At 40.7% G+C, this 24,800-nt stretch overlaps 2 protein-coding genes across 2 annotated transcripts; both read right to left on the reverse strand.

The window, feature by feature from the left end:
* Nucleotides 1–7,807: 7,807 nt before the first annotated feature.
* Nucleotides 7,808–17,242, reverse strand: LOC115795317 (neurturin). Its single transcript, XM_030751141.1, has 4 exons — nucleotides 17,115–17,242; nucleotides 16,509–16,941; nucleotides 10,457–10,751; nucleotides 7,808–9,993 (listed from the first exon to the last, which is right to left on the reverse strand). The coding sequence occupies exons 3-4, from the start codon at nucleotides 10,722–10,724 to the stop codon at nucleotides 9,551–9,553; spliced, it is 711 nt and encodes a 236-aa protein (XP_030607001.1). The 5' UTR covers nucleotides 10,725–10,751; nucleotides 16,509–16,941; nucleotides 17,115–17,242; the 3' UTR covers nucleotides 7,808–9,550.
* A 2,302-nt stretch (nucleotides 17,243–19,544) lies between these two features.
* On the reverse strand, nucleotides 19,545–21,084 carry LOC115796385 (la-related protein 6-like). Its single transcript, XM_030752781.1, has 3 exons — nucleotides 20,936–21,084; nucleotides 20,674–20,860; nucleotides 19,545–20,534 (listed from the first exon to the last, which is right to left on the reverse strand). The coding sequence occupies exons 1-3, from the start codon at nucleotides 20,950–20,952 to the stop codon at nucleotides 19,602–19,604; spliced, it is 1,137 nt and encodes a 378-aa protein (XP_030608641.1). The 5' UTR covers nucleotides 20,953–21,084; the 3' UTR covers nucleotides 19,545–19,601.
* Nucleotides 21,085–24,800: the final 3,716 nt, after the last annotated feature.

The following is a 24,800-nucleotide window of genomic DNA, read 5'->3' on the forward strand; positions in this document are numbered from 1 at the left end:
TATTATACAGCCAAAATGGATTGTGATAATTTGTCTTTGGAGAGTTCAGGGTTACTCAGGAAGAGGAGAAACACCTGCGCGCTGCAGTTGTTCAGGCTGTTTGGGTTCTCCAGAGTCATCACTGCATCCTCCGTCCCACTGTCTTCCTCTGAAGATGTCTGAATTCACCAACATGCTGCAGCTGGACATGGGAGGGGGGTTGTAAAACTTTGGCATGTTTATTGTAGATCTTGTCAGTGCCGTTACCAGCAACAGATGTCTTACATGCACTAACACTATTATCCTCCAAAATTCTAATGTTGACAAGAATATTCAGGGGTTTTCCCTTAAATCTGCAAACACAAGCAATCATCAGTTTTGTCTATAATATCTTTCTCCAGCTTGTAGACAGCTTATATTTGAGTTTGCACAAGAAAGCTCCAAAGAACATGACATTACAGAGGGGAGCATTTTGCTAAAATGGTTTAACTGTCAGCATCTTCTTGGTTCGCTTTTAGTTAGCTGTTGGCAAGAGGCTTCCCTTCTTTCAATTTGGACTTTAATTACCTCCCACTGGCCCGACGTCTAACCTTCTTTTAATACCCCATGAAATCACACAAAGAAGAACAAACAGCTGTAATGATTATTTCTCTGAAAATGTCAAACCACAGTCCAAGAGTGTTACAGATTCCTCTAGATTAATCATACTTTGTGATCAAATGGGTGCCATGTGTCATTATGCAGTTTACATTTCTCACCAGTATTGCTTTGATTAAGCAGCTATCAACATTTCTTTCCTGCAGGTCTTCCAGTTCTCTGCTGTGGGTGCATGTGCAGACGCTTAGGTTTGACGTCCATTTACTGAAGTGGTAGGTAGCGGAAATATCTGTTTATGTCAGAGGTAGAGTGGATTCTTTTTCAGCGCAGTTATAAACACCTTTTAGCACATTTTGAATGCCCTGTGTATGAGAGACTATCAGGGAATTGCGGAAAGAAAACAATGTAAATACAACTTGCACGAAGAAATCCATCCAAGTTTTTTTTCCCCTTGACTCTGTGGTAACTGGACTGAGACTTGTCATTTCAAGGTGAAATTCTTTATATCTGAGATCTAATTGCATCCAAATGTTTGAGGGTATTGTGCCTTTTATGCAACAGAGCCACGCACTTCTCTGTTATTCCTGCACTTTGGCTTTAAAAAAAGGAATCTCTCAAAATACAAACTGTTGAAATCATTTCACCCCCGCAGCTGTAGTAAATACAGTAAGTCTCACTCAAGCTGAAACATGTGCTCTATTGGCCAAATAAAACCCAAAGGGATTTTTCTTTCTTTTCTTTTTTCTTTTTTTTTACTCACAAATATACAAAGTTTACACTGACCATACATCAGTCACATAATCTCTGTGACCTGTCTCTGGTCAGCTCTAAACTCAGATAACTGAAGCTGACTTCTGTGTTAACTTCAAATGCCTGCAATCATGGTTTAAGGATAAGCTCCAAGAGGTGGTGTTGCCTCATTTAAACCCAGCAGAAAGTTGTATAAGTTGTATTGTCTGGAGTTTGCTGGGAGTTGTGTCTCCTGGGTATAGCAAGCACTTCATGCATGTATAACTCAGGAAGAGCTTTTCCTGCTTAATTTAGTGGATAGTCCGAGGATGAATAATGGTGACAACATATTAAATTTTAGATATCTTACAGCCACAGTGAAATCCAGAGTATAAATTTTGAGCAAAACAAGCACACCTGACATACATTACCATGATTTCTGTCCACTACAACCTCACTGTGCTGTTCATCATAATAACTCTTAAGTCAGAGCTGGCGTCTGCTCGCCATGCAGATACCTCAGACAAATACAGCTCTTGAATTACCTCCCCCATGGGAAGTGTGTTTCTAAAATAATACTGTATATACTATATTGATGCAGCCACATGAAAAACCTTCTGATTTTAATTTAAAGCCTAAACTGAGCGGAGCTGTCAGGAACTCATGGGCTTCAGTGATTAAACCACATTCTCTGTACCTGCCGCTTCTGTTTCCACTCTGTTAGTGCCTTCCCAGAGCTTTTTTCATGGTCATTTTCACTAATTCTAGCAGAAAATCACTAGAGCAATGAAATAAAAATAATGATGTCCTTGTTCCATTTCAGTATCCCAATAAGTCATGGCAGGGAACCCATCCATCCATCCATCCATTTTCTTCCACTTATCCAATGAAAATAATCTAGCTAGTTAAGGACATGGAAAAATACCTGCTAACATTAACCCTATATCCTTTAACATTCCAGAACTCCAAACTAAACCCATAATGGGTTTTATAGGATTTTTTAAAAAACAACACTGATATTTGGTACTTTAAAATTTTTATTTTTTTTCTCTTTCAGACATTCGAAACATAAATAGATGTTCCAAATATTTGTTATGTGTAGTTATTTGTGAGTTCTTGCTGAGATAATATGACAGTTGTGGATTACTCGTTTACGCTCTGAAAGACTCTGCTCGGATCAGCTGGTCATTGTTTGTGCTGGGGCAAACACTTTTCAACAGGTAAGCTGCCCAGTGTCGTCTGGTGGACAATCTATGCAACATCAACACTCACAACCAGGATGAAGGGTGTTTCTCCTGTCTCTGCTTTTTAAATTCTCATTTATTAGCTGTTACATATGTGGATACAGGCAAACAGTTAATATCAGCCGATATATCGGCCTCAGTCGGGTTCTTCTCCACTCATGAAACGTTAATAATCATACCTTGTGTCAACAGGTTGTCTTCTTGGACAGCAGCAAGGCTTTCATTGGTGCTGTTTTTAGATCGCTTTTAGATCCCTCAAACTCCTGACTGGAACCTGTGGATCTACAATGCACCCTGCATCTACTGCAGTGTGTCATAATAGGGACCCTTCAATTTGGATTTTATTTTAGGACAGAAGACAAAGTTGCAGGTAGCCAAATCTGGTGGTGAGCATGACCGGGAAATGATCACGATGTAGCCAAAATTTGTGCCTCAAAGTGCTGTTGTAGTTGAAATTGAAACAAATTGAACAAGTATGTGAAGTTTGATGGGTCAATTTTGAACAGTATGCATCTATGGTGTGAATTTGAACATCCTAGGTGAGATCATTCTCGAGCTATCGCATTCACACAATTTTCAGAAAACTTGACCTCTGAATGAATTATTTATAATGTCTAATAAAGTCTAATGAATTATTTTATATTATTAAGAACAACATAACTCAATACTGGCAAGCAGCAGAGATACTTTCTTGTTAATAGTTCACAACAAACATGGCTAGGCATAACTGGCGTGGTGGAGAGTGAGACAAAGATCATCTTCTTGATAAAACACTGATATAAATAACAATTCTTTTTATGGCAAAAATTTAGATATTATAACATCCTTTTGAAGGACTAGTCAGCATACATGTAATTGTACTGTTTTGCATTGGTTATAACAACAGAAAAACTTTGGTCACCAGAAAGTTGCTAAAACAGTGTTTGATTGAGAGGTCACCACTTTCTCTCCTTCAGTGATATACTCTATGAAAGCCTAGGCGCTGCCACCTTGAAAATGGCAACCTCTCCTGGTGCATTTTACAATAGAGGGAGGCTTGGGCTGGGAGCTGTGGGAAAGGAAATGATGTTGCATTATTTTAGCTTGAGTTTTTTTTTTTTTTAAATGTAGTAACTGAATAATTCTTTGATTTTAAGCCACAGGCTAAGGAAGGGGCTACGAAAGGTGTAAAACCTTGATTTTGTGGCTGTTTTGGCTAAAATCCAAAGACAAAAACATTCAGACCGTTTTGTCCGGTTACCATTTTTTTCTAACACAGTCAAACCAAATATGAAAATAATGTCGCTTCCAGGCCAGATATCCTGATAATATTGCTACATACGCAAACTACTAACTGGACTTGAGGTTTTACCAGCCGGAAGAAGCTGACGGAACATCATAGGGTGTTGTGTAACTGTGATGAGCAATACACTGCGTGTTATACGACTGTTGTTGTCAGCTTGACGGACGACTTGTTTTTGAAATTGGACATTTTCCCATGAAAGTCTAGGCAGAATTCACCTGTCTAGAATGGTGGAAAGTTGAAAACATGCATCTACCACACGTCCACTTACAATTTATTGGACGTTTTCTGGGGTGAACTAGTTCTAAAATGACAACTTCCATGAGTTCAGGGATGCATGGACACATCTTGGTGCTATCCCTGGAGGCTATGGCATAATTCTGCTTAGCCTAGGTTAGCCTACTGATAGCCTGACATGACCTTCCCAGCCATTTAACTACAAGTTGTGGCGACTACAGTTGTTTGAAGGTAGTAGTGTAAGCACAGTATATTTGTACAATAAGGATGATACCTCAGTGAAACAAAATGTAATGGGTTCTAATGGTATGTAATATTCTCATTATGCTAACCAAATAGCTTCGATCAGTGTTGACAAATACCATTCTTCTCATTTTCACAACTCTGACAATATGCATATCAATTCAGAGTCAATTCTGAATCAATGGCTTTACTACATTTCAGTGACTATTCATGCCTTATTCTCTAAATGCACTGCAGGCACACCGATGCACCATTATAAATGCAAACAACGTCGCCAACTAATACAGGGATTTAAGTTATACAAAGGGCTACAAGCCCTACCTTTCTGGACTCTTCCACTGAATGCTGAGTCACAGATGGGCACAGCTCTAATTATCAGAAAGCTGTCTGCTTTACATCAAAGTTCTGAGAATGGGGCTTCCAGGGAACAAACTAAAAACACCAGCTGTGGTGGAAGCAGTCAAGCGGTGCACAGGAAGCCAACCATGAAGGAACCAAATTTAAAGGTATGTTATTTAGAGTTAGCTAAGATAGATTGCTGTTGTTTTATATATGTGGTATAGATGAACAAGAAATTATTGTCACTGACCAAGCTAAGCTATTAGCCTTATAAACTGTTAACAAGAGACTTGAACAAAATCAGCGCTTAATCTCACTCCTTAGTTTTTGAGCTGTGATATCCGCACTTAGCTTAAGGAACGAGTGAATGAAGAGCTTTGTGAGAGAATTCAATTAATAAGAGAAATGACACATTTCCACATCTAATCCAAGTAGATTGAAATTAGATGACTGTTCACTCCGAAAGACAACTGTGACTTGATGAAAAGGCTGATACAATATAAGATGAGAGGAGCCCACCATGTTCAGAAGATAACTGTTTAGTGCATATTGTTTACTAGCTCCAAAAAAATCTTATCCTAAGTTGACAACAACAAAGACAAGATATCAGTCGACATTTTGAAGTGAAAATGAAATGGTAGAGGTTTGTTTATTTATTTTACAGCTGAAATCCTTCAACTGTAAAATAAATAAGGGGCCTTTCATGTGAAAGATGTTCCCATGAAAATGGTTGTGCATGTTCTGTAGATTATCCAGTATAACTGGACTTCTGTTTCTGGTGAATTCTCCTATGTAATGTTCTCTGTGTGATTTTTCAATGCTATGAGCACGAACAAATTTATCTCCACCTACACTGTATTTAAGTGGAGGCAGATGTTGAGAAGCCGGGTAAATCTAAACCTAAACTTTCAGCTTTTCTAAATACCACTGGGTAATGGCAAAATTTGCTTGGTTTTGTTATGTTTTATTTACAGCACATCATTTGGAACCTACTTTTTAAGGGCATTTCCCTGTAAGAAAATGCTCTTCAAGCGTTAAGAAAACTCAAATTATGTGCCGCAATGAAGTCCTCAAAGCTTTCTCCTAAACCCAAAGCTGCATGGTGGTCAAGAAAAAAAGCAAGGTTGTTTACTTTTACCTTAAGAAGTTTACTTTTTGAGACAATGTTCTGGTCTAGGAGGGATACATTTATGCATCTTAGAGAAAAACATTCCCTGAAGACTAGCTTGCTTATAAAGAATTGTGGAATTTCACTGATTATTTGATAGTTTTTTTGTATTCTTCCCACATTAAAATTTACTACCGTTTCAGTGGCACTCTGTCCCCAGAGTGTTTACTCCCAGCTAGTTCCTACTAAAAACTTTAAATCAGGTCTCAAATTTACAGCTCCATTTTTATTCTTATTTCTAGTTGGATGCTTACAAGATTTCTCAAACTGGAGTAAACAGTGCGTCTGTTGGCGATTATGTCATCCCTCAGATTAACACGTGTTTGAGGTCTAGTGACATTATTTATGGCATGATGTTGTTTGTGGGTTTGACTCAAACTGCAGTTTCCAGTATTTTGTAAGAGGTTGCCCCCCCCCCCCCCCCCCCTCCTCCAAAAAAAGAGTAACTGATGTGTTCTTAATAATCTTTAATCTTTTGTTTAGTTTTTGTTAACTGTTTTTGGTTTTAGTCATGGGTTTGCTGACAAAAGACAGCATTACAACCACATTGTTTTCTATTGAGATGAAGACCAGCCTTCCTTTGTGTAATTTCTTAATCTCAATAATTTAAGATAAGTAGCTGTCACAGCAGTACAATGTTTGTTGGGTTGTTGCTTCCTATCATAAATAGACTGTCTGGGTGGAAGCCCTGTAGTGTAGGCCTGCCTCATTATTGCTGTTCAGTACCTTAGCCATATAACAGATTACGGAGCTGTGGAAAAGTATTTGCCCCCTTCCTGATTTCTTTTTTTGTGCATATTTGTCACACTTACATGTTTCAGATCATCAGACTAGTTTTAATATCAGACAAAGATAACCTGAGTAAATACAAAATGCAGTTCAGCCTGGAAAGGGTTACAAAGCCATTTCTAAGGCTTTTGGATTCCAGCAAACCACAGTGATTATCCACAAATGGAGAAAACTTGGAACACAATTCAGAAAAAACCGTGAACTACATCGAAAGAACTGGAGGCCTCACTTACCTCAGTAAAGGTCAGTTCTTATAATTTTGCAGGAAAGAGACTGGGCAAATATGGCATCCATGGGAGACTTCCAAGGTGAAAACTACTGCTGACCAAAAAGAACACAAAGGCTCGTCTGACATTTATCAAAAATAAATAAAGAAATAAAATATCTTGATGATCACTAAGACTTTGGGGAAAATATTCTGAGACACAATGTTTGAGTCCCATTACATCTGGCATAAAGCATCATACCAACAGTCAGGCATGGTGGTGGTAGTGTGAGGACATGGACGACTTGCTGTAATTGATGGAACCGTGAATTCTGCTCTCTACCAGAAAATCCTCAAGGAGAATGTCCGGCCATCAGTTCATGCGCTGAAGCTCAAGCTCACTCAGGTTATGCAGCAGGACAATGATCTGAAACACACTATTCCACCTCTGACTGTCTCAAAAAAAAAAAAAAAGAAGAAGAAGAAGGTTCTGCAGTGACCTAATCAAAGTCTGGACTTAAATCAGATTGAGATACTTTGGCATGACCTTAAACAGGCTGTTCATGCTTGAAAACCCTCTAATGTGGCTGAAATAAAACAATTCTGTAAAGAAGAGTGGGCCAAAATTCCTCCACGCTGATGTGAAAGATTCATTGCCAGTTACCCCAAAAGCTTGATTGCAGTTCTTGTTGCCAAGGAGGGCACAACTAGTTATTAGGTTTAGGGGGCAATTACTTTTTCACACAGGGTCAAGTAGGTTTGGATAACCTTTTCCCTTAATAAATGAAATCATCAAGACATCAGGAAGGGGCTAAATACTTTTTTACAGTACTGTATATATTATCATGACAATGGTGCTGTGTTTTTATTTTTCTATATTGTTTGTTTATTGCAATATGACCATAGGCATATCCTGCATTTACCAAAGACATCACCTTCTTTTTGAAATTTCCATAATTATTAAGAGCATAATGCATTTTTAGTTTATTGTTTATTATTATTTATTTTCTATTTTAAATACAGTCTTAGTACAGAATATTTGACACCCCCAAAATCAATGACTTGGGAGAAACGATGAACATCCATACGTCTGAATTTATGTTTATTCAGCAGTATAGATTGTTAGATAAAACATTTTTGGCACAGTTGCTTAATAACGATAAGCTGTCCCATTTCTGTGTGGTAATCTAAATAAATATGCAAAACCATAATTTATTTCCCAAATAAATACAATAAGAACAACAATAAAGATGCACCGCATCTCCATTTCACCTCCCCAGAAACAACAAAACAGGTGAAAGAAAAAAGACAGACAGACATATTTTGTTTTACTTCAGGCAGTTGCTATGGGTTCAAACCAAATAAAGCTTGGTGAAGGTGAAAAAGATGCTTAATGATTCATTTCAACTTTTTCTCCCCTAAAAGTCAACCAGGCAATACAACAAAGGAGGCATTTGCAGGGCCGGTAGAAGGCTGTTACTGTGGGTTTTGGATTAGAAAAGGTTACATGGTTTTATGGATGGGTGCAAACAAACATCCATAAAAAAACATGACATCCCAAAACAAAACAAAAAAAAAATAACATGCCACTGCTCTTCACTAAAACCATTCTTCTCTTTTACACCTGCTTCTCCAATTAGCTAATGTCTGTGTAAGTGTAAACATTCAAAAATTACACCCAGAGAAAAGAATTAAACAGGTTATATCACCGGCAACCCGAGCTGTGCAATGTTTATAAATCTAACTTTGTGGATCCCTCATGTGTGTTGGTTTGACTTGATGTGTTACAGCAATTATTTATAGAAAATAATTCCTGAAAATTATGGGTAATTACATATTTTAGAGTGGGTTATTTGGATAAAGTAGAAAAAAAAAAAAAAGAGAGCAGATGGGTTAAATATTTGAATTGTTCCGTTGCTAAAGTGAGATTGTGTTCTGGGGTTTGGATGCAGGTCCTCATTGTTAATCTACACAAAATCAACATATATCGCTATTATTTAAGATGGGTATGAAATCTGGAGCTATAGAAAATTATTTTCTTTCATTGTAAAATTCTCATCAGTAACACTTTTTCTTTTACCTGTGTAATAACACTGCAAATAGTAACAATACAAGAAGGGAACCAAAGTCACAAAGTCGTGGCCTTTGATAACAACACATCTTTAAGCCAGCTGATCACAAGATTATTATTATCAGATTATAATCAGGCCAATAAGCTGAACTGTCCTGTGCAGAATTATAACTAAACATTGTTGCATGTTATGCATTTTATTTATGTTTTGAAATTTCTGCCTGAAAGGTCATTAAGTGAACACCCACAGGAATGAAGCCCAGTAGCAGCACTGATCTAGTCATCCACAGCTCATAATCATGAATTTTTCTCATTCACTACTACTGAAATATGACACCACAAACAAAACCTTGCTACACTGTTGTTACACCACAGGTTACAGTGTTACTACACAGATAGAAAAGATAAAAACTTTTGGTTTAAGCAGTCATTTTCTGCCTTTTTACATGCCAAGTTGTGCTGTCCACGCAAATCAGTCCCAGCTTGTGAAGACAGAGTTTATCTTTCCAAAAAAAAAAAAAAAAAAAGGCTGCTTCCGTGCAGCATCAATATATTCACATCATTTTTTCTTCTTATTGAGTTCATACTCCACAGATTGTCTTTAAACAGCATCCATGAGTCTTCCATCAGAGACTGAGAGCAGCATAACAAAGTCCATCCCTCTGGGTCATACACACCCACAATTCTTTGCAGATACGTTCTGTATCTGCAGATAGCGACTGGGGTTTACTGTTGTGTCCAGGACGGTAAAGTGCTCAAATGCAGTTGGTCGGCAGCAGCTATTAATACGAACTTTGTCCTTGCGGCCCTTCTTTCTGAAGCCCTCCGTCACCATGTGCTTCATGACTAAGTCATAGTTGTGCCGACGGTCACTGCATTTGCCACTGCAGTAGCGCAGCAGCACTGTCTCTTCGCTATTATATTGGAGACCCAGTTCATTCACTTTCACCTCAAGCTCCCTGACGGAGCAGGACTTCTGCCGCCGAGCCCTTTTAGTCCTGCGGGCCTGGTTCTCACTGAGCCGCCGGCTCTTCCTTCGCTTCCTTTCTAGCAAGGTTCCGACCACATGCTGAAGCTCGCCTTCGGTGAAGCTCTGCAGCATCACGGTAACTGACAGAAAGGGGATAAATCAACAGAAACTATTATTGACAGGTCACGGGGGGATTATCTGGTTTCCGTGTAATTTTGTGTCTAACATTTTCAGCCATCTGAAATGTCAACAGAACAGATGGTTCACACAGATACTGCACTGAAGTTGGCAGAGTAATCAAAATCAGGTGCAAACAGACGACCACAAATATTTTATCTGACATCAATAATAGCTACAAACTGTCTTTATCAGTGCTAGCAAAACAGAAAGTGTTTAAGTTGCACAGAGCGAGTCTGGTTGATGAATGACTGCTACTGTTCTTATGTGAGAAAAAAAAAGAAGACCATCAGTTAGAGTGGTTCTGTGGAGAACTGGTGAACTATGAGGTGCTCACTGGGAGACAGTAAAACCTGCTCTTTAAGCAACAAAGTCTCACATGACATCTTAGCTCAGACTTGGATGAAAGAAAGAATCGTATCTTACACTCTGAGAGGAAAGATTTCATGTCGTCTGTTGAGCGTATCCTCCGATGCAGACCGCCGGTCTGTTGGGGCGATGCTCTTGATTCTGCAGAGGATGACGATGAAGGCGGTGAGGTCTTGGATGCCGATTCTAATGATGAAGAGGGTGACGACAGATGTTTTGCGTTAAGCTTGAACTGTCTGATCGTGGCCATGTTTCTAATGAGGATGGTGGACAGGGCTGCAGCACAGAGCATGAAGGCAAAAGTAGCACCTTTCCATAACTTCATCTTAGAACGTGGAGGAGCATTGAAACTCTGTGGGGAGAGAGAGAGAGAGGCAAAGTGCAAAACATCAGACATGTTTAAACAGTCACGCTTTCAGTCATGTTAACGCTCTTCTGAACTTGTCACATTAAAGCAGTGTCGAAACTGTTCTATCTTCTACTATCACACCTCTGCGACCTTTCCACAAATCCACTTCTGTCGAGTGAGGTTTCTGCAGCACCGCTTTTAATTTACAACCAGTTTACTTTTTCTGATTCCGCTGTCGACTCATTCTCACTCTAAGTGGGTTCATGATCCGTGAGCCCGACATCACTTGCTGACACCCAAGAATGCAGTGTATGTGTTTAAAGTTGTATTGCTACAGCCTTAGAGGGGGGAAAAAAACCAAAAAAAAAACACGACTGCCATTCCTTATTTGAGCTGAAGGCAGGCTGGATGCAGCCCCTGCAAACCTGCAGAAAAGTTGTATATTATATATAAAAAAAAAAAAACCTGATGAGAATGAGCATCTGAGCTTTTTCTCCCCTTGATTTCTGAAGCCTCCCCAAAAAAATCCTTTGAAAAGAGGGAGAACACATTCCTTCCTTAAAAGTGTCTTAACCACACCTATTTGGAATTCTATATATGACAGAACGTGCATGCGTGTATACCCCTTTATCTTACACAGCCCCTCCCTTTCAACAGATGCAGCAACACTGCCGCCACAAAGCTCAATTTGGAGGACTTATGTGGCATGTTTTCTTTTTCCTTAATGTCAAACCACTGGTATTTTTTTTACAAGCTCACTCCTTTGTACTTTTCATATCATGTCACCAGTGAGCAAAACATTCCCCCAGAGCCGGAAATGGCACACTGGCAGTGACTAACAGCAAATCCAGACCAGCTTTGCAAAGTTCTTTGCCAGACTGGATTCTGCAGCGAACATATGCACGCAGCTGGATTGTTTACAATGAGAAAACATGTTGCATATTCTTACCTCATTTATTATAGAAACAAAATCATAAATAAGTGTTTTCTCATAAAATGAGCAACTCCTGTAGATCACATGACAGTTTGTATAAAAACTGCAAAAAAATATTTCATATGGGGGTCCGACTATAGGCGAATACAGTCAGCCCTGCTCTGCATTTGAGTGATTCGGTCACCGCAGAGGGGAAAATAGACTGCACACATGAGCTGCAGTGGTATAAACAGCATATAAACAGGTATAACCAGTCATATCAGTCAAAGCTTGACTCATCACTCATAATTCCATATGTGTTTGACGTGGTAAGCTGCCTCTGCGCAATGAAGGGTTACGACGATAATCATGTGAAAGTCAAACTTTTCAGCCAACAACCTCAATTGACACACAGTTTGCGTAAATCAAATGCGGAGAACGTTACTCACTGGCTGGCCATATGTCTGATACTTGTTTCTCACCATTGGATTCAATTGCCAGAAGTTATATATAGAGGCCTGAATGGGAACTTTCATTTTGTTTCTGTTGGTTCAACACCAAATCCTACCAGCAGAAAGCTTGGTGCTCCTGCTATTAACGTGATAAATTCTCAGTTTTAAATGAAGCCGTTTTCTACCCTATACAGTTAAGGATGAGATCTTTGTTTTCTTACGCTATTAATAGGTCAGTTTGGGGCAGTTATTTATCTGTGGAGTTAGCACTTTCGTATGGCAGAGATGCATCAGTGTCCTCAGCCTCTGTGGCTCCGTGGCTCATCCTGATAAAACAATTACCTCGTAAAGAACAGATGAGTCTTCCACTGTCTCAGTCGCTGACACTGGACACTGGAGTTTCATCATCAAACACTGATCTCATGTCCCTGAAGACACTTTGATTGTCATAATTGCACCACTCAGAAACACATTAGTCACATCTGCAGTCAATTGGCGCCAATAAAAATGCCAAGGATCATACTGCAGCTTGTTCAGATGTTCACGGATGATTAATCAGCGCAGACATTTAATATGTGTAACTGGCCCCCACGGCTGTGAACATAAATATACATTTACTGATAGAGAGAAGGGGCACCTGTGTTTTCATGGCAGCTCAATGGATACATAAATGAGTAGCTGACTTCCTGAGGACAAATGCTGCTTTTCTTCCCAACCAACAGAGAAGAGCAGCATTGCAGAGAGGATATAGTGGAACCCCAGAGGACTCTCTAGCAGAAGGAAAACCCATCCTCAAACGGAGGTAAAAAAAAAGTGCAGATGAGCTGCAAAGACAACTAAGCGAGCTCCCACACATGCGCAACATGTCTGGCCCTCACAAAGCATCACGATATGCCCATGCATGCTCCTGTGGGTGCACATGAGGGCCGGTTGAATGTGTGAGGCCCAAAACAAACTGATCATCTATTTACAAGGAGAAAACAGTCGGAAGCCATGGAAACCCCTGGAAACGAGGATATTGTGATTCTAGAGAGAGTGGAAGTGATAGCACACCTGACGTTTGCTCTGGGCCATATGTCACCTGAAGAGCTACCAGCAGAGAGAAAACAGTCCCAGAAGGCTTTTAACACATCTGAGGCAAACCATGAAAGTGAACTGTTCAGCCAAGAATGCCTAAGTCTGTCAAAGCCATTCCCGAGACGTTATGTATTCTCTAATGTATGCATGCATGGCGCAGTTGGAGTCTGATCTTCAACGATCAACCGAGCTCTTGTTGATGATCTGAAAGATCGCATTCTTTCAAATGACACAATAAAATCGATGTTTTCAAGAAATAATGGGGTCAGTGGCCATGGTGCTGCTAAGCTGGTGGTAATGTAATTACAGCAGCATGGCACCCGTGTCATCCCCTCTCATGTCAGAAGGAGACACTCAACAGAATGCCACAGCCTACGGATGATGAACTAGAGATCTGTCAAAATGGGGATAAGGGGCATTTGTGGTTTATACTTTTGAATGAAGGCAGCAGATAGGGGGGGGCTTTCCTGTCAGCCAGTTTGGATCTTGACCAGCGAGACATGATTAGAGTGACAGAAGATCACAGAAAGGCATGAATGAGCTTCTTTGTGCTGGGAAAAAAAAAAAAAAAAATCAGTTACCAACTTTATTGTCTCACCACGCTATAGCATTTGTTCCTATATATTCCCTAAATACAGCCTCTTCTATTTCACCCTCTGCCTCTCTCCCTCTGTGACTCATACATACCATAAACACACATGTTCGGCAGTTGTGTGGTTTCACTCTTCCCAAATCATCTGACGGAGGCTTGTCTAGAAAGTTAGACAAAGTACAACCTTCCATTGTTGGCCAGACACCCATTTCACTTCCATGGTGTACACATGCTAAAATCAGCAGCACCATCACATAAGACTAGATTATCCATCTTACATAATACTGTTGCTTCTTGATATCAGGAAATCTCTACAGGTCTAACCACCGTGTATTTTCCACTGCCTAACCTGAGAAATCTGCCTGTAGAACACTTTTACTGCGCTGTAGGTTACAGTTTCGCTGGAGCCATGTGACTGGCTGTCTCTGGATTATTCTGAACACACCCCATAAATACCTGCACTGGTAAGATAACAGTAGCAAAACAAATAGTGGGAAAGGCACCTACTGTGTTGTTGCAAAGAAACCATGTGCTTTATTGAGTCCTAAAGAGGCCTTGTCTTGTCTTTTCCCTCTTAAGAGACCATCAGGAGGCCTGGGGACAGCTAGAGAGTGCTTGGGGAGGTAACAGGGACATATTCCAAAGATCAGGGCGGGATTAGAACTAATGCCTGCCGGCTTTATCTGCAGTCACGTGGGTTAACACCTGGTTGCAGTGTTGGTGGCAGAGCCCAGATCTTTGCATGTGTTTGTGCGTGCGTGTGTCTGTGTGTGTGTGTGTGTGTGTCCATATTAATCCGTCAGACACCTCTAGCTCAGGGGTTAGGCCAGCATGCAAGGTCCACAGAGAATGAGCACCTGCAGGCTCTTCTACCTCTAAATCCCAACCTGCCTACAGAATGTCAGAATAATGAAGAAGAAAAGTGACAAGCTTGGTGAGTGAAATCTGTTATGGTGGCACCAGGGTGGGCCAAAAGGTTGTAAAATAAAGTGGGAGTTCTGAGCCAGGACTGGCTGTTCTATAACAGGCCTCGGTTCTAATGGAACCGAGAAAGCCTGCGCTGTAATTTTGCTGGGCAGCCACATCGGTTGGCTCGTGCTCTGTCACTCAGTAACCATGGGATAATTAAAACAAGCCTGTTCCTTGTTAGCGAGAAAGCTGTTGTTCATTATTGAGGAAAAAAAAAGGGGAGAAAACATCTGTGAACAATGCCAGAAAAAATGTGATAATTTTTTTACTCACATGCTTCAAATTTTTAACATGATTCTGGTATCCTTTTCGTCTACCGGATTTGGGTAAGTGGCTTAAAAAGTTTCAATTTTATTTTAGAAGGCCTACTACCAGGTCCTACGGATTAAATACGGATTAATCCACTGACCCAACAGCTTAACGCAGACTCACACAACTCATACCTATTGCTGTTAAAGCAGGATTATTGAGAAGTGAGGTGAAGGTAGATTTAAAGATGCACATTTGACACCTGTCTCAGTATTTCTGGCCTTTGCTATTATGGGAGGAGTGAGTCCATGTACAGTGCTGACATCACATTTGAGTCACCCTTTTGATGTGACGGGATTGCGTTAAACTTGGCAGAGAAACACAACCTCATTATTTTTTACATGACTCATCTTGATGTTGTCTCAGCTACTTTCTAAAGAGTCTATTTCACCTATTAATCTGCCTCTGTCAGATCCTCTTTTCGCACAACAACATCACTTCTAAACCCATGTTAAACATGTTGATGTTGCTTTTACAAAAGGCTGGCGGCCATCTGGCACCCATCTGAATACCACTTTCGAATATGACCCACGCCAGCAAGCACAAGCAAGTACAAACATCTGAAATATGTAAAGAGTTTACATTTATTGACCAACGCTTTCTTCGGGGTAGTATTATCTGTAATATTTGCATACAGCATGTGTAGGTTATCAGTAATGAGGCAATGAGGAAAGGTGCATGTGTTCAGATTCCCAATCAGTTTCCGCCAGTTATGAGCAGCTTTGGCAGGTTATGAAAGCTGAACGGCTCAACTGACTTTAGGCTTAACCTCTGTCCCTCCTCTCGGAGCACAGCCAGATACAGTATAATCTCCATGTATGATATGGGCTTAGTGCAAAAGGGATCATCACTTTAGTAAAAATGCTAAGAATGAGTGTCATCAAGTACCTCTGTTGTGATCCTGATCTTATTAATTATTTAAACTCTGAAAGTTGCAGCTCTAAGAAAAAAAAAATCCCTGAAATAATGAATACACAAAAACAAAAATACAATTAACTAAAATCCCAGTTTCTTAACACATCTAAGTAGTGAACTAACCTTTGGTAAAGGGAAACCAGAGTGTATTTAGAGAGCATTCATGCTTTTAAAATAACACAAACCACCATGTTGGACAAATGACAGAAAAAAGACAAATAAACTTGTCTGAGTGGTGAGAGGTTGTACAAATTCTGCAAGAGAATCAGAATGATAATTTATTTTTCTTTTTGCTCGTCCAACAAAGCGGGATACCCCTTGTGATCGGTCAGCGGTTACTGCTCTGCAAACATTTCGTGACAGGCCTCAGTGCGCTATTGTCATGTGGCTCTACCAAGGGGCCACTCATCGACACAGATAACGTGTGTTTTCTGCCACCCTAGCACTTGGTGAGGCATCTCTGTCAGCAGCACCTAACACCTTCCTCATAAGCCGCTGGCTTAAACTAACAAAAGAAGATGTGGTGTCCTTACCGTTCGGCCGGCTAATCCAGACTTAGCTGTGTGGCGTCGTCTTCAGCTGACCTCCACAGGCAAGTGCTGGCTGGGTAAATCCATCATCATCACAGGCGAGGAGTGAGGACAGTACTCCTGCTTGCTCTCTAAAAATCATCACAACTCCCTGTGCCTGCAAGTAGGGGAGGTGTCCTGACTTGATTCAAGTCAAGGGTGTATTATTCTTCTATCATATTTGCACTTCCATAGAAATCTTTTAAGTTGCAAAGATCAGAATCAGCATTCCTCTGAATGTGAGCATGCATTTCGTGGCATACAGCCTGATCCATCCAAAAAGAGGAGAGCTGGATGTTTAGAGAAGCCACTGACTGGTCAGTTTCACTTCAGGAAACTCATGTCTTCATGCTTCTCCATATAGAACTTCTGGTTCCCTTTTGCGCAAACTTGAACCCTGAAACAGAAGAACAGAGCAGAACCAGGGTACGGTGGCATGTAATAAGCAGATCTTACAGATGTCTTAACTTTTATCCCATCTGTTGTGAATTTCTGTGAATTTCCATTCCCTTTATGTCATTTTATTTCCACAGAACAACACTGATGGAAGGATAATGCACATTTCCTTACCCTCTTTCCAGCAGCAGGTCTTTGCTTCAGCTCAAGCAAGAGGAACTCAGCGGGTCGTGAAGATGGGTTAGGGTGAAGAGGGAGAGCGTAGTTACCGTAAGTGGAGCACAGAGCTTCACTGATGCCTCTGAATGCCTTCCCCTTCAACTCATGCTCCTCCTCCTCCATAGTTGTGCTTGTGGGCCGAGTCGGATTACTCCTGACATGATAATCTCTCTCCAGGAGCACTAAAGGATGCTTTGGCCTGAGTAAAGGCTTACATTTACCTTCTGCCGCAAGAAAATGTGCCATCTTAAGCAGGCAAATTGGTAATAGCCTCAATTGCCCAGATCAGTAGAGTTTAGAGGGGTCTGCTAAAACAAGTGCCTTCCAATCTTTTAGTGGGAATTAAGAAAGTTCACAATTGGTTTAAAGGGTGCTAAGACAACATAAATCCCAAGTAAATAGAATTATCACAGTAGAAGTATTTCACTATGATTCAGTCTACAGTTGGCTGGAGATAAAACCACTGATGTTGTTGTTCAGGGTCTCACGTTCACATCTCCTCCAATACAAAACCCGCATTTTAGCCCCTGAGCCTCGAGTGGCAAACAAGGAGCAGATGGTTGTGTTTTTGAAAGGTATCAGGCACTCCAGACTGTAATCTAAATAAATACCCTATCCTCGGGGAAATGCGTCAGGTGTGTAGGGTCAGCAATGTATAAACAAAGGGCAATCACTTGGGAGACAACTAAGGGGGGATACATGAAGCTTTACAGGTGGTGTTTGGGTTTAGTGCCATAAATCTACAGGTAGACTGTTGATCTAAACAAAATCTACAGACCAAAATCACATCTGGAAACGGTGAAATGAAGCAGCACATCAACAGGAAGCAAATTATTTGCTAACAAATATCTCATTCTCACAACGTGAGTCATTCAGATTTCCTCAGGCCAAATTATACACAAATCAAAGCTCTACTAGCGAGGCGGAGATGTGGCCAAGTGTGAACTTTCTAGGACTTAAAATTCCTTCATTGTTGCCTGGGAGAAAAAAACCAAAGGAATCTTTACCCAAGCTTTGTGTCGTTGTGTATCGACAGATATTTGAAGGTTGTTATCACAGTGACCTGAAGGGTAGATTTCTCTTTTAGCCCAAAAGTTAAGGCAAGACACATTCATTCCCATTTTTATGTAACTTTTACCAACTTGAAGAACAGCAATGTGACAAATTAAAAAAAAAAAAAAAATATTTTGATTACAGTCAGCAGATGCAAAATCATCCATATCCCACAAAAACAAAAAAACAACTGAATAATTACACAAACTTATTTGACATACATTTCAATTATCGGCCTCAATAGCCTATGTAAATACATAATGACTTCCACTTTGCAGGAAATATCGTGCTTTTCCAGCCTTGAAAAAGAACTATCAGCACAGAGACATTTCCTGACATTTCTACTCTGTACATATTGCTCACAGATGTGTAAAGTTTTCATAGACCAGCCTCAGCTGCAGTATAAGCCCAACAGCTGTTAATTGCTAAATCAAGCCAGATACAGTACGAGTGAAAGGCTTGAACTGTATACAATGAAACATCTCCCTCAACAGCTAAGATTACATTAGTCACGAAGACGGTGTGACACATGAGAAGAAAAAAAAACAACATAGCATGTTTCCAATTTCGATATGATAGAATCCCATACACATTGTGATTGAATCTTTTCCACTGGGCGTGGATGAGTGCAGAAACACATTTTGTTTAGTTTTGGGCAAGATTTTAAGGAAGGCCTCAATCAGTAACACTATAAACAGACCATTCCAGTCGAGGTGTCATTAGAAAGGCTGGAAATAAGGCACAAATGTTGCTACTACGCACGTCTTGCACAAGATGTGGTTTGATGATTGGACAAGTAACCTTTCGCCAAATGTCATCTCAGTGAGTGGAAAACTACTTTTTAGAGAACCAAAATCTAAACAGGCATTTGTGGAAAAAAGATGCACTGAGACAATGAAGGCCTTTTATGAGTGTTTCATGTTGAAAGACAAGCCTTCTGTCTAGGAGAAAGTGGTAGAAAGGTAAATCCATCCCTGCCAAAGAGCAAATATACATTACAAATTTGCAGTTGTGACCAGACGGTCTGAGGCCCCAGAGGTGTAGAGGCTGCTCGAGTTTCTAAGGAGGAGCGTATAGACTCTGAGACACTTCAGCGCTTAAGCTCCTTGGTTTTGGTTAAAATTTGCTAAAAATGTACTGAATTCTATTCTGTCTACATACTTAATTTGCAGCTCAAATTATTATGCATCATAACTAACAGATGTGTGAACATAGCTAAATGCTGCCCCCATTTGTCAGTGGTTTATAACTACACAACACCCCCAAATTAACAATGTCTCAATAATCAAGCTGCAATCATTTAAAGAGCTTGTGTTGTTTATTGAAGAAAAAAAACTTTTTTTTTTTTCTCTTTCTCAGCTTTTAATGGTTTTCTTGTAAGGTCTCGCATCATAAATCTGTGAATGGCACTTTATCCTGGGGAGGCTGAGCTGTTCCTGGTGCCTCCCTCTGACGCTTAAAACCTCTGGTGCCATCAGGGCCGAAGGGCTGACGAAGCACCCTCTGCCTCGGCGTGTTCAGGTGCACTTTGAAGTTTGATGCACCGGCTGCTAATTTGCGCCTGTGCACCCACGGGTTATCTCCAGAGCACCACCTCGTCATACTGTCCCTATGATTCCAGCGAGGGAAGGTCTGGATATTGCTGCTGGTGAAAATTTGGTCAGACGTTTGTTGTGCAGAGTCACCCGAGCATGTTTTGGGCTGACATGTGTCTCGAGGTTTATCAGAAACCGTAATGGGTGAAGAATGCTCCTGCTGGGTTAAGTCCTCTGGGATTTCAGGTGGATTTTCCTCCTTAAGTTGGCCCTTGCTTTTTTCTTCTGATGATTCATCCTCGGTGAAACAGTGCATTGACTGGCATCCCAAAGGCACCACATACATGCCCTTCCCATTAGATTTCTCCTCTTCTGCCTTCAGGGTGCTGTAGACCTTACGAACCAGCTCCAAATTGTCAAACTTGACCACTGCACACAAGTGCTGGCCAAGCTCTTTGTGATGTTTGGCATAGCACTGCAGGTTTGTGGGAAGTTCCCTGCCAGGTGGCAGGATCCTGACTGAGGTAACTTTGCCATGAACACTGAACTTTTGGAGCACCCTCTCTGACAGCGCGGCATGCTCCGGGTCTTGGGCTGCACCCCCTTCTCTGCTTTGCTCCTCAGAAATGTTCCAGGTGAGGAGGAGCTTGCTGGTGGGGGAACACAGCAGCCGTTTGGGAAGCGGCTCTATGCGCCTCACTTTGGTGCGTTCATCATTCACTTCCAGAAGGTCCGAGTACATTGCTCCCGCTAGAGTCATGTTCCAGTTTTTGGTCAGGGTCCTTATCTGTGGCAAACATTGACAACCTCAGCTCTGCTCACATTTTACTGGATTGTTTTCATTCAAACTGCTGGAATGTAAACACCACAGAGAGCGCACAAAATCTTTGTGTTTTGTTTTTGGGATTTTGTTTGTTTATTTTTACCTTTTTCAAACAAGTGAGAAGCTTGAGACTGACGAAGCCCTGCCTGTTCTTCTGCACATGTTTGAGCAAAAAGCCGTCCTCTGCCAGGTGGCTGTCAGAGAAGAGCTCCTCCAAATGGGTTTTAATCTTCAAGCACAGCAACTCACCTTGACGGTCTTCTTCATTTTGGAAGAGCTGTTGATCGTCTCTACAACAAGTGATTCAACATCAGCATGCATTTCAAAACAAGCATTTTAGATTAGTCACTTTTAGATTTCCTTACCCAACCAAATTGCTCATGGTGTCTCATAAGGACTGCGATGACAGGGCAAGAAATTGCAGCGTTCGTTGCTATTTCCGAGTAAATTAAAGGCAGGTGTAACTAACATGCAAGTTAGAGTTCTTTCAGACTCAAGTAACTGTTCATACAAGCACAATAGCATCATTTGGTATCTTAGGAATCCAAAAACAACATTTTGTAAAATGCTGTAACCAAAATTCCACATTACACAATGAACTTCCACCAGCAGTAATAACTCGCATGCAAACAATGCAGCACATATTAAAACAAAAGAGAGAAAACAAACACACACACACACAAAAAAAAACATGAAGACAAACTATGTCCTGCTATAAAAATATTATCAGTGCTAAAATTAAGGGCCACTGCACAACAGAAAGAACAGCAGTGTATCAGGACAAGCTGCAGTTGCATCATCAGAGATGTGAATTTAAAGCAGTTCCAAACTACACAATCAAATCAAAAGAAAATTATGATACCGCCTGACTTCTAAAAACACAATAGATGTAGCAACAGTGCACAAACAGCAACAGAATTTATCCTTTAAATCCAGCGTGTGTGCTTTTGTCTTAAGCCCATTCATCCTTTTCAGCGTGTCCTGCTACCACACGCTGAAAGCAACAACAGATCCATCACTTGCATAAGATGGTTTATTTTCATGTTTTAGTCAGCAAACTTGATTAATGATAAATATGAAAACTCTTTGCAGGCTTCTCTTCAGCTGCAGTCGCCCCCGTGTTACTGTTATGAGGCATCTGCAGGTGGTGATTTAACAGGCTGAGTGGGCTTCTTGTTGAGGGGTTACTACAAGCACACCCACCGACGTTGATGTGAACTGGATATACAAACATGTATTAAGATAACAAAGTGTTCAAAACGTCAACAGATGCTTCATCAGAACTCGTCATTAGTCAAATATAAGTGACAGCAGCATCTCCAGGGCAACACGAGCAAACAACCCCCAAACTGTTATTAGATCTTGGGTAAGAAATCACTCCCTCTGTGACTCATTTCCTGTATCCCTCCAAGGTATGCAGCAAATTGAGCTTTCAGACACTGATGAATCAACATGATTTTGAATCATCACTGACACTCAGCTGTATTGCACCTCTGACTGCAAAGAGAAGGACCTGCATGTGGATGTTAAGTCTTTAACTTCCACTCAAAAAGCTGGAAGGGGTAAATGTAAAAATAGAGAATTTATCCCACTGAAGCGCAAGTAAACAATCAGTGATCATTCCCAAACTGACCGATTATGATGCACAGCACCTAACCCCCACTAACTGCCAGGTTTTGGACTGCAGGAGGAAGCCAGAGTACCTGTGGAAAACCCACACAGACAGGCGGAGAACATGCAAAGTCCACACAGATAGGCTGGGTTTCGAACCCAGGATCTTCTTGCTGTGAGGTGATAGTGCTAAGCAACACACCACAGTGCCACCTTTTTTAAAAACTCATGTTTAAAATACATAAAGATTGAAATTTTTCATTATTATAGATGAGGCTGACAGTTGGACGCCAACAGAAACTGTAGCTGCTTGCTGTCTGCTCGCCCTCTCCTCTGCTAACTTGACAGTGAAATGGACCTCTTTGAAGTTTTGGAATTAAAATAACATGGTGTGCTCTGTAGTTTATTTTACTAACAGCATGTCCAAGCAGTTGCTTAAGTTTCAGTGAGTGCAGTTTATGTTACTTAGCATTAATAAGCAGCTATCTGTGCCAGTACAATGCACCATACAGTCTATGGGTGCACCAAGGTACTAACCAAGATTCCTAGTGAGAGCTGTTAACTTATCCAGCATGGTGGTGGTGGCCAAAATGCTAGAGTTAAGGCATCCCAAAGGGGAGTCACAAGGCTATGTCCATCTTTTATATACAGTCTATGCTACAAACCAGACAAAGAACACAGTTTATCTGAAAAATCCCTAAACACTACTGATCCTGTATAACAGATTTACTTATTAATGATCAATAAACCAGACTTTGGACACTAATCATTAATCATCATCATTGACAGCTACAGGGTAATGCAGAAGTCTATAAAATGTGGCACATTGAATTGTGAAGCTATTGAGATACAGCCAAAGATAAAACACCAAAAATACAGTTTACAGGAGAACATTAAGACACTATGTATTAAATGAAAAATCTGAAAAAAAAAAATTCAGCTGATATGCTTTATATGGGTGTTTTAATGTCTCCATAGCAACAGAAACAAGGATCATCAGTGCCCCACCCACTTCAATACAGAGCCCTCTGCCTGCTTGAAACCAAAGGGGTAAAAAAAAGTGGTCTCTAGTGTGAAATAAAACAGATTTTTTTTAAAAAAAACACATGGAAGTCTTGAGTTCCGATTATTTTGTTGATACAGTGTACAAAGGCATAATCAGAAGCTGAGTAAGGAAACTTTTCTTTCCGGGGGGGGGGGGGGGATCTCAAAAAAGTATTAAGCAGCTGATATCTTTTACAAATCAGAGACTCTCCCCACCACTCCAGAAACGCACACATTTAGAAATGCTTTGACACAAAGGAAACTCAATTAAGTACAACTATAGCCACCATACATCACAAAATAGTTGCAAGCAACCACATGTTCAGTGGGCGATAAGCAAGCACAGTTACAGGTGCCCCTTTGAGGTAAAGAGCATCTTGTAGGATTTATGAGTCGAGATTTTAACTTTTCACTTTTTGTAAGAAACAAAGGATCACAAGCCAGTCTTTGTACAAAAACCCAATTATGTAACTTTATTAACATCAATGTTTTTTTCTTTATCATCAACAGTTTCTTTTGAAATTCCAGTTCTTTATCAACAAATAGAAAACAGACTGTGTGTACAACAGATCGAACCCCTACAGCACTAAGCATTCACAAGGTAAAAATGAACATTTTTCTTTTTTTTGCCAGCATTTTCAAGTCCTCCCATTCCTACCACCACCACCACCACCACCACCACCTCCTCCACCACAGCGCTTGGGCCTTCCGGATCAGAAGCTTCCTTCTTGAAGTTTGTGTGAAAGAAGCTGTGTGCTTGAGCAGTGCGATGGCCCCTGCCGAGTCGTCCATTTGATGGGTGTGGTTGTGGTGGTGGAGAGTTGGGGGGGGGGGGGGGGGGGGGGGGGGGGGGGGGGCTGCTGCTGTTTATCCTCATTCGGGCGAACAACCAGCTGTCAAAGTTACTATGGTAGTACAGTAGATACAACGGGTGTTTCCATTAATACACACGCTAGGACAGCAGGCTCTCTGCTGTGCCTCTAGGTAGATCAGCAGAATTTATCCTTTTTAACAATATACTTCTGAAGCTGTGTATATATCTATGTGTAATTGTACATATATATAATCAATCATAATTATATATATATATATATATATATTTATAGTTCTATTTCTGTATAAAATATCAGTCCAAAGGGCTGAGTCTTTTTCCCTCTGGTAGGAATGGTTGATTCTGTACAGGTACCAACATTGATGGCTCTGCTCCTCAGCCCATATGAACTACTTCCACTACCTTCAGGTCTGCTCGGTTCCACTCCAGCAAACCGATCAGGCTAATGGTGAGTGAGGAGATGGGAGGGACTTGAAGAGCATCTATATTCAGAGATTGGGAGTTTATTTTCCATCACCTACCCTTTGGGTATAAAAGTCTGTTTTCCTCAGGTAAGTTCTCCTCTGTGGAGTATGAAGGCCTCAATGCCATAGGCTTCTGATGAAAAACAAAGCAAAACAGGGAAAAAAAACCCAACAAAAAAATCCCCCAAAAAGATACAAATAATGTGCTTTCCATTTCTGTACACCTCTGATTTAGTCTCTTGTTAGATATTTCACTTGTGTTTTTAGCTAGCTACCACG

Source organism: Archocentrus centrarchus, chromosome 17, assembly GCF_007364275.1.
Source record: "Archocentrus centrarchus isolate MPI-CPG fArcCen1 chromosome 17, fArcCen1, whole genome shotgun sequence".
Classification (NCBI taxonomy): Eukaryota; Metazoa; Chordata; class Actinopteri; order Cichliformes; family Cichlidae; genus Archocentrus; species Archocentrus centrarchus.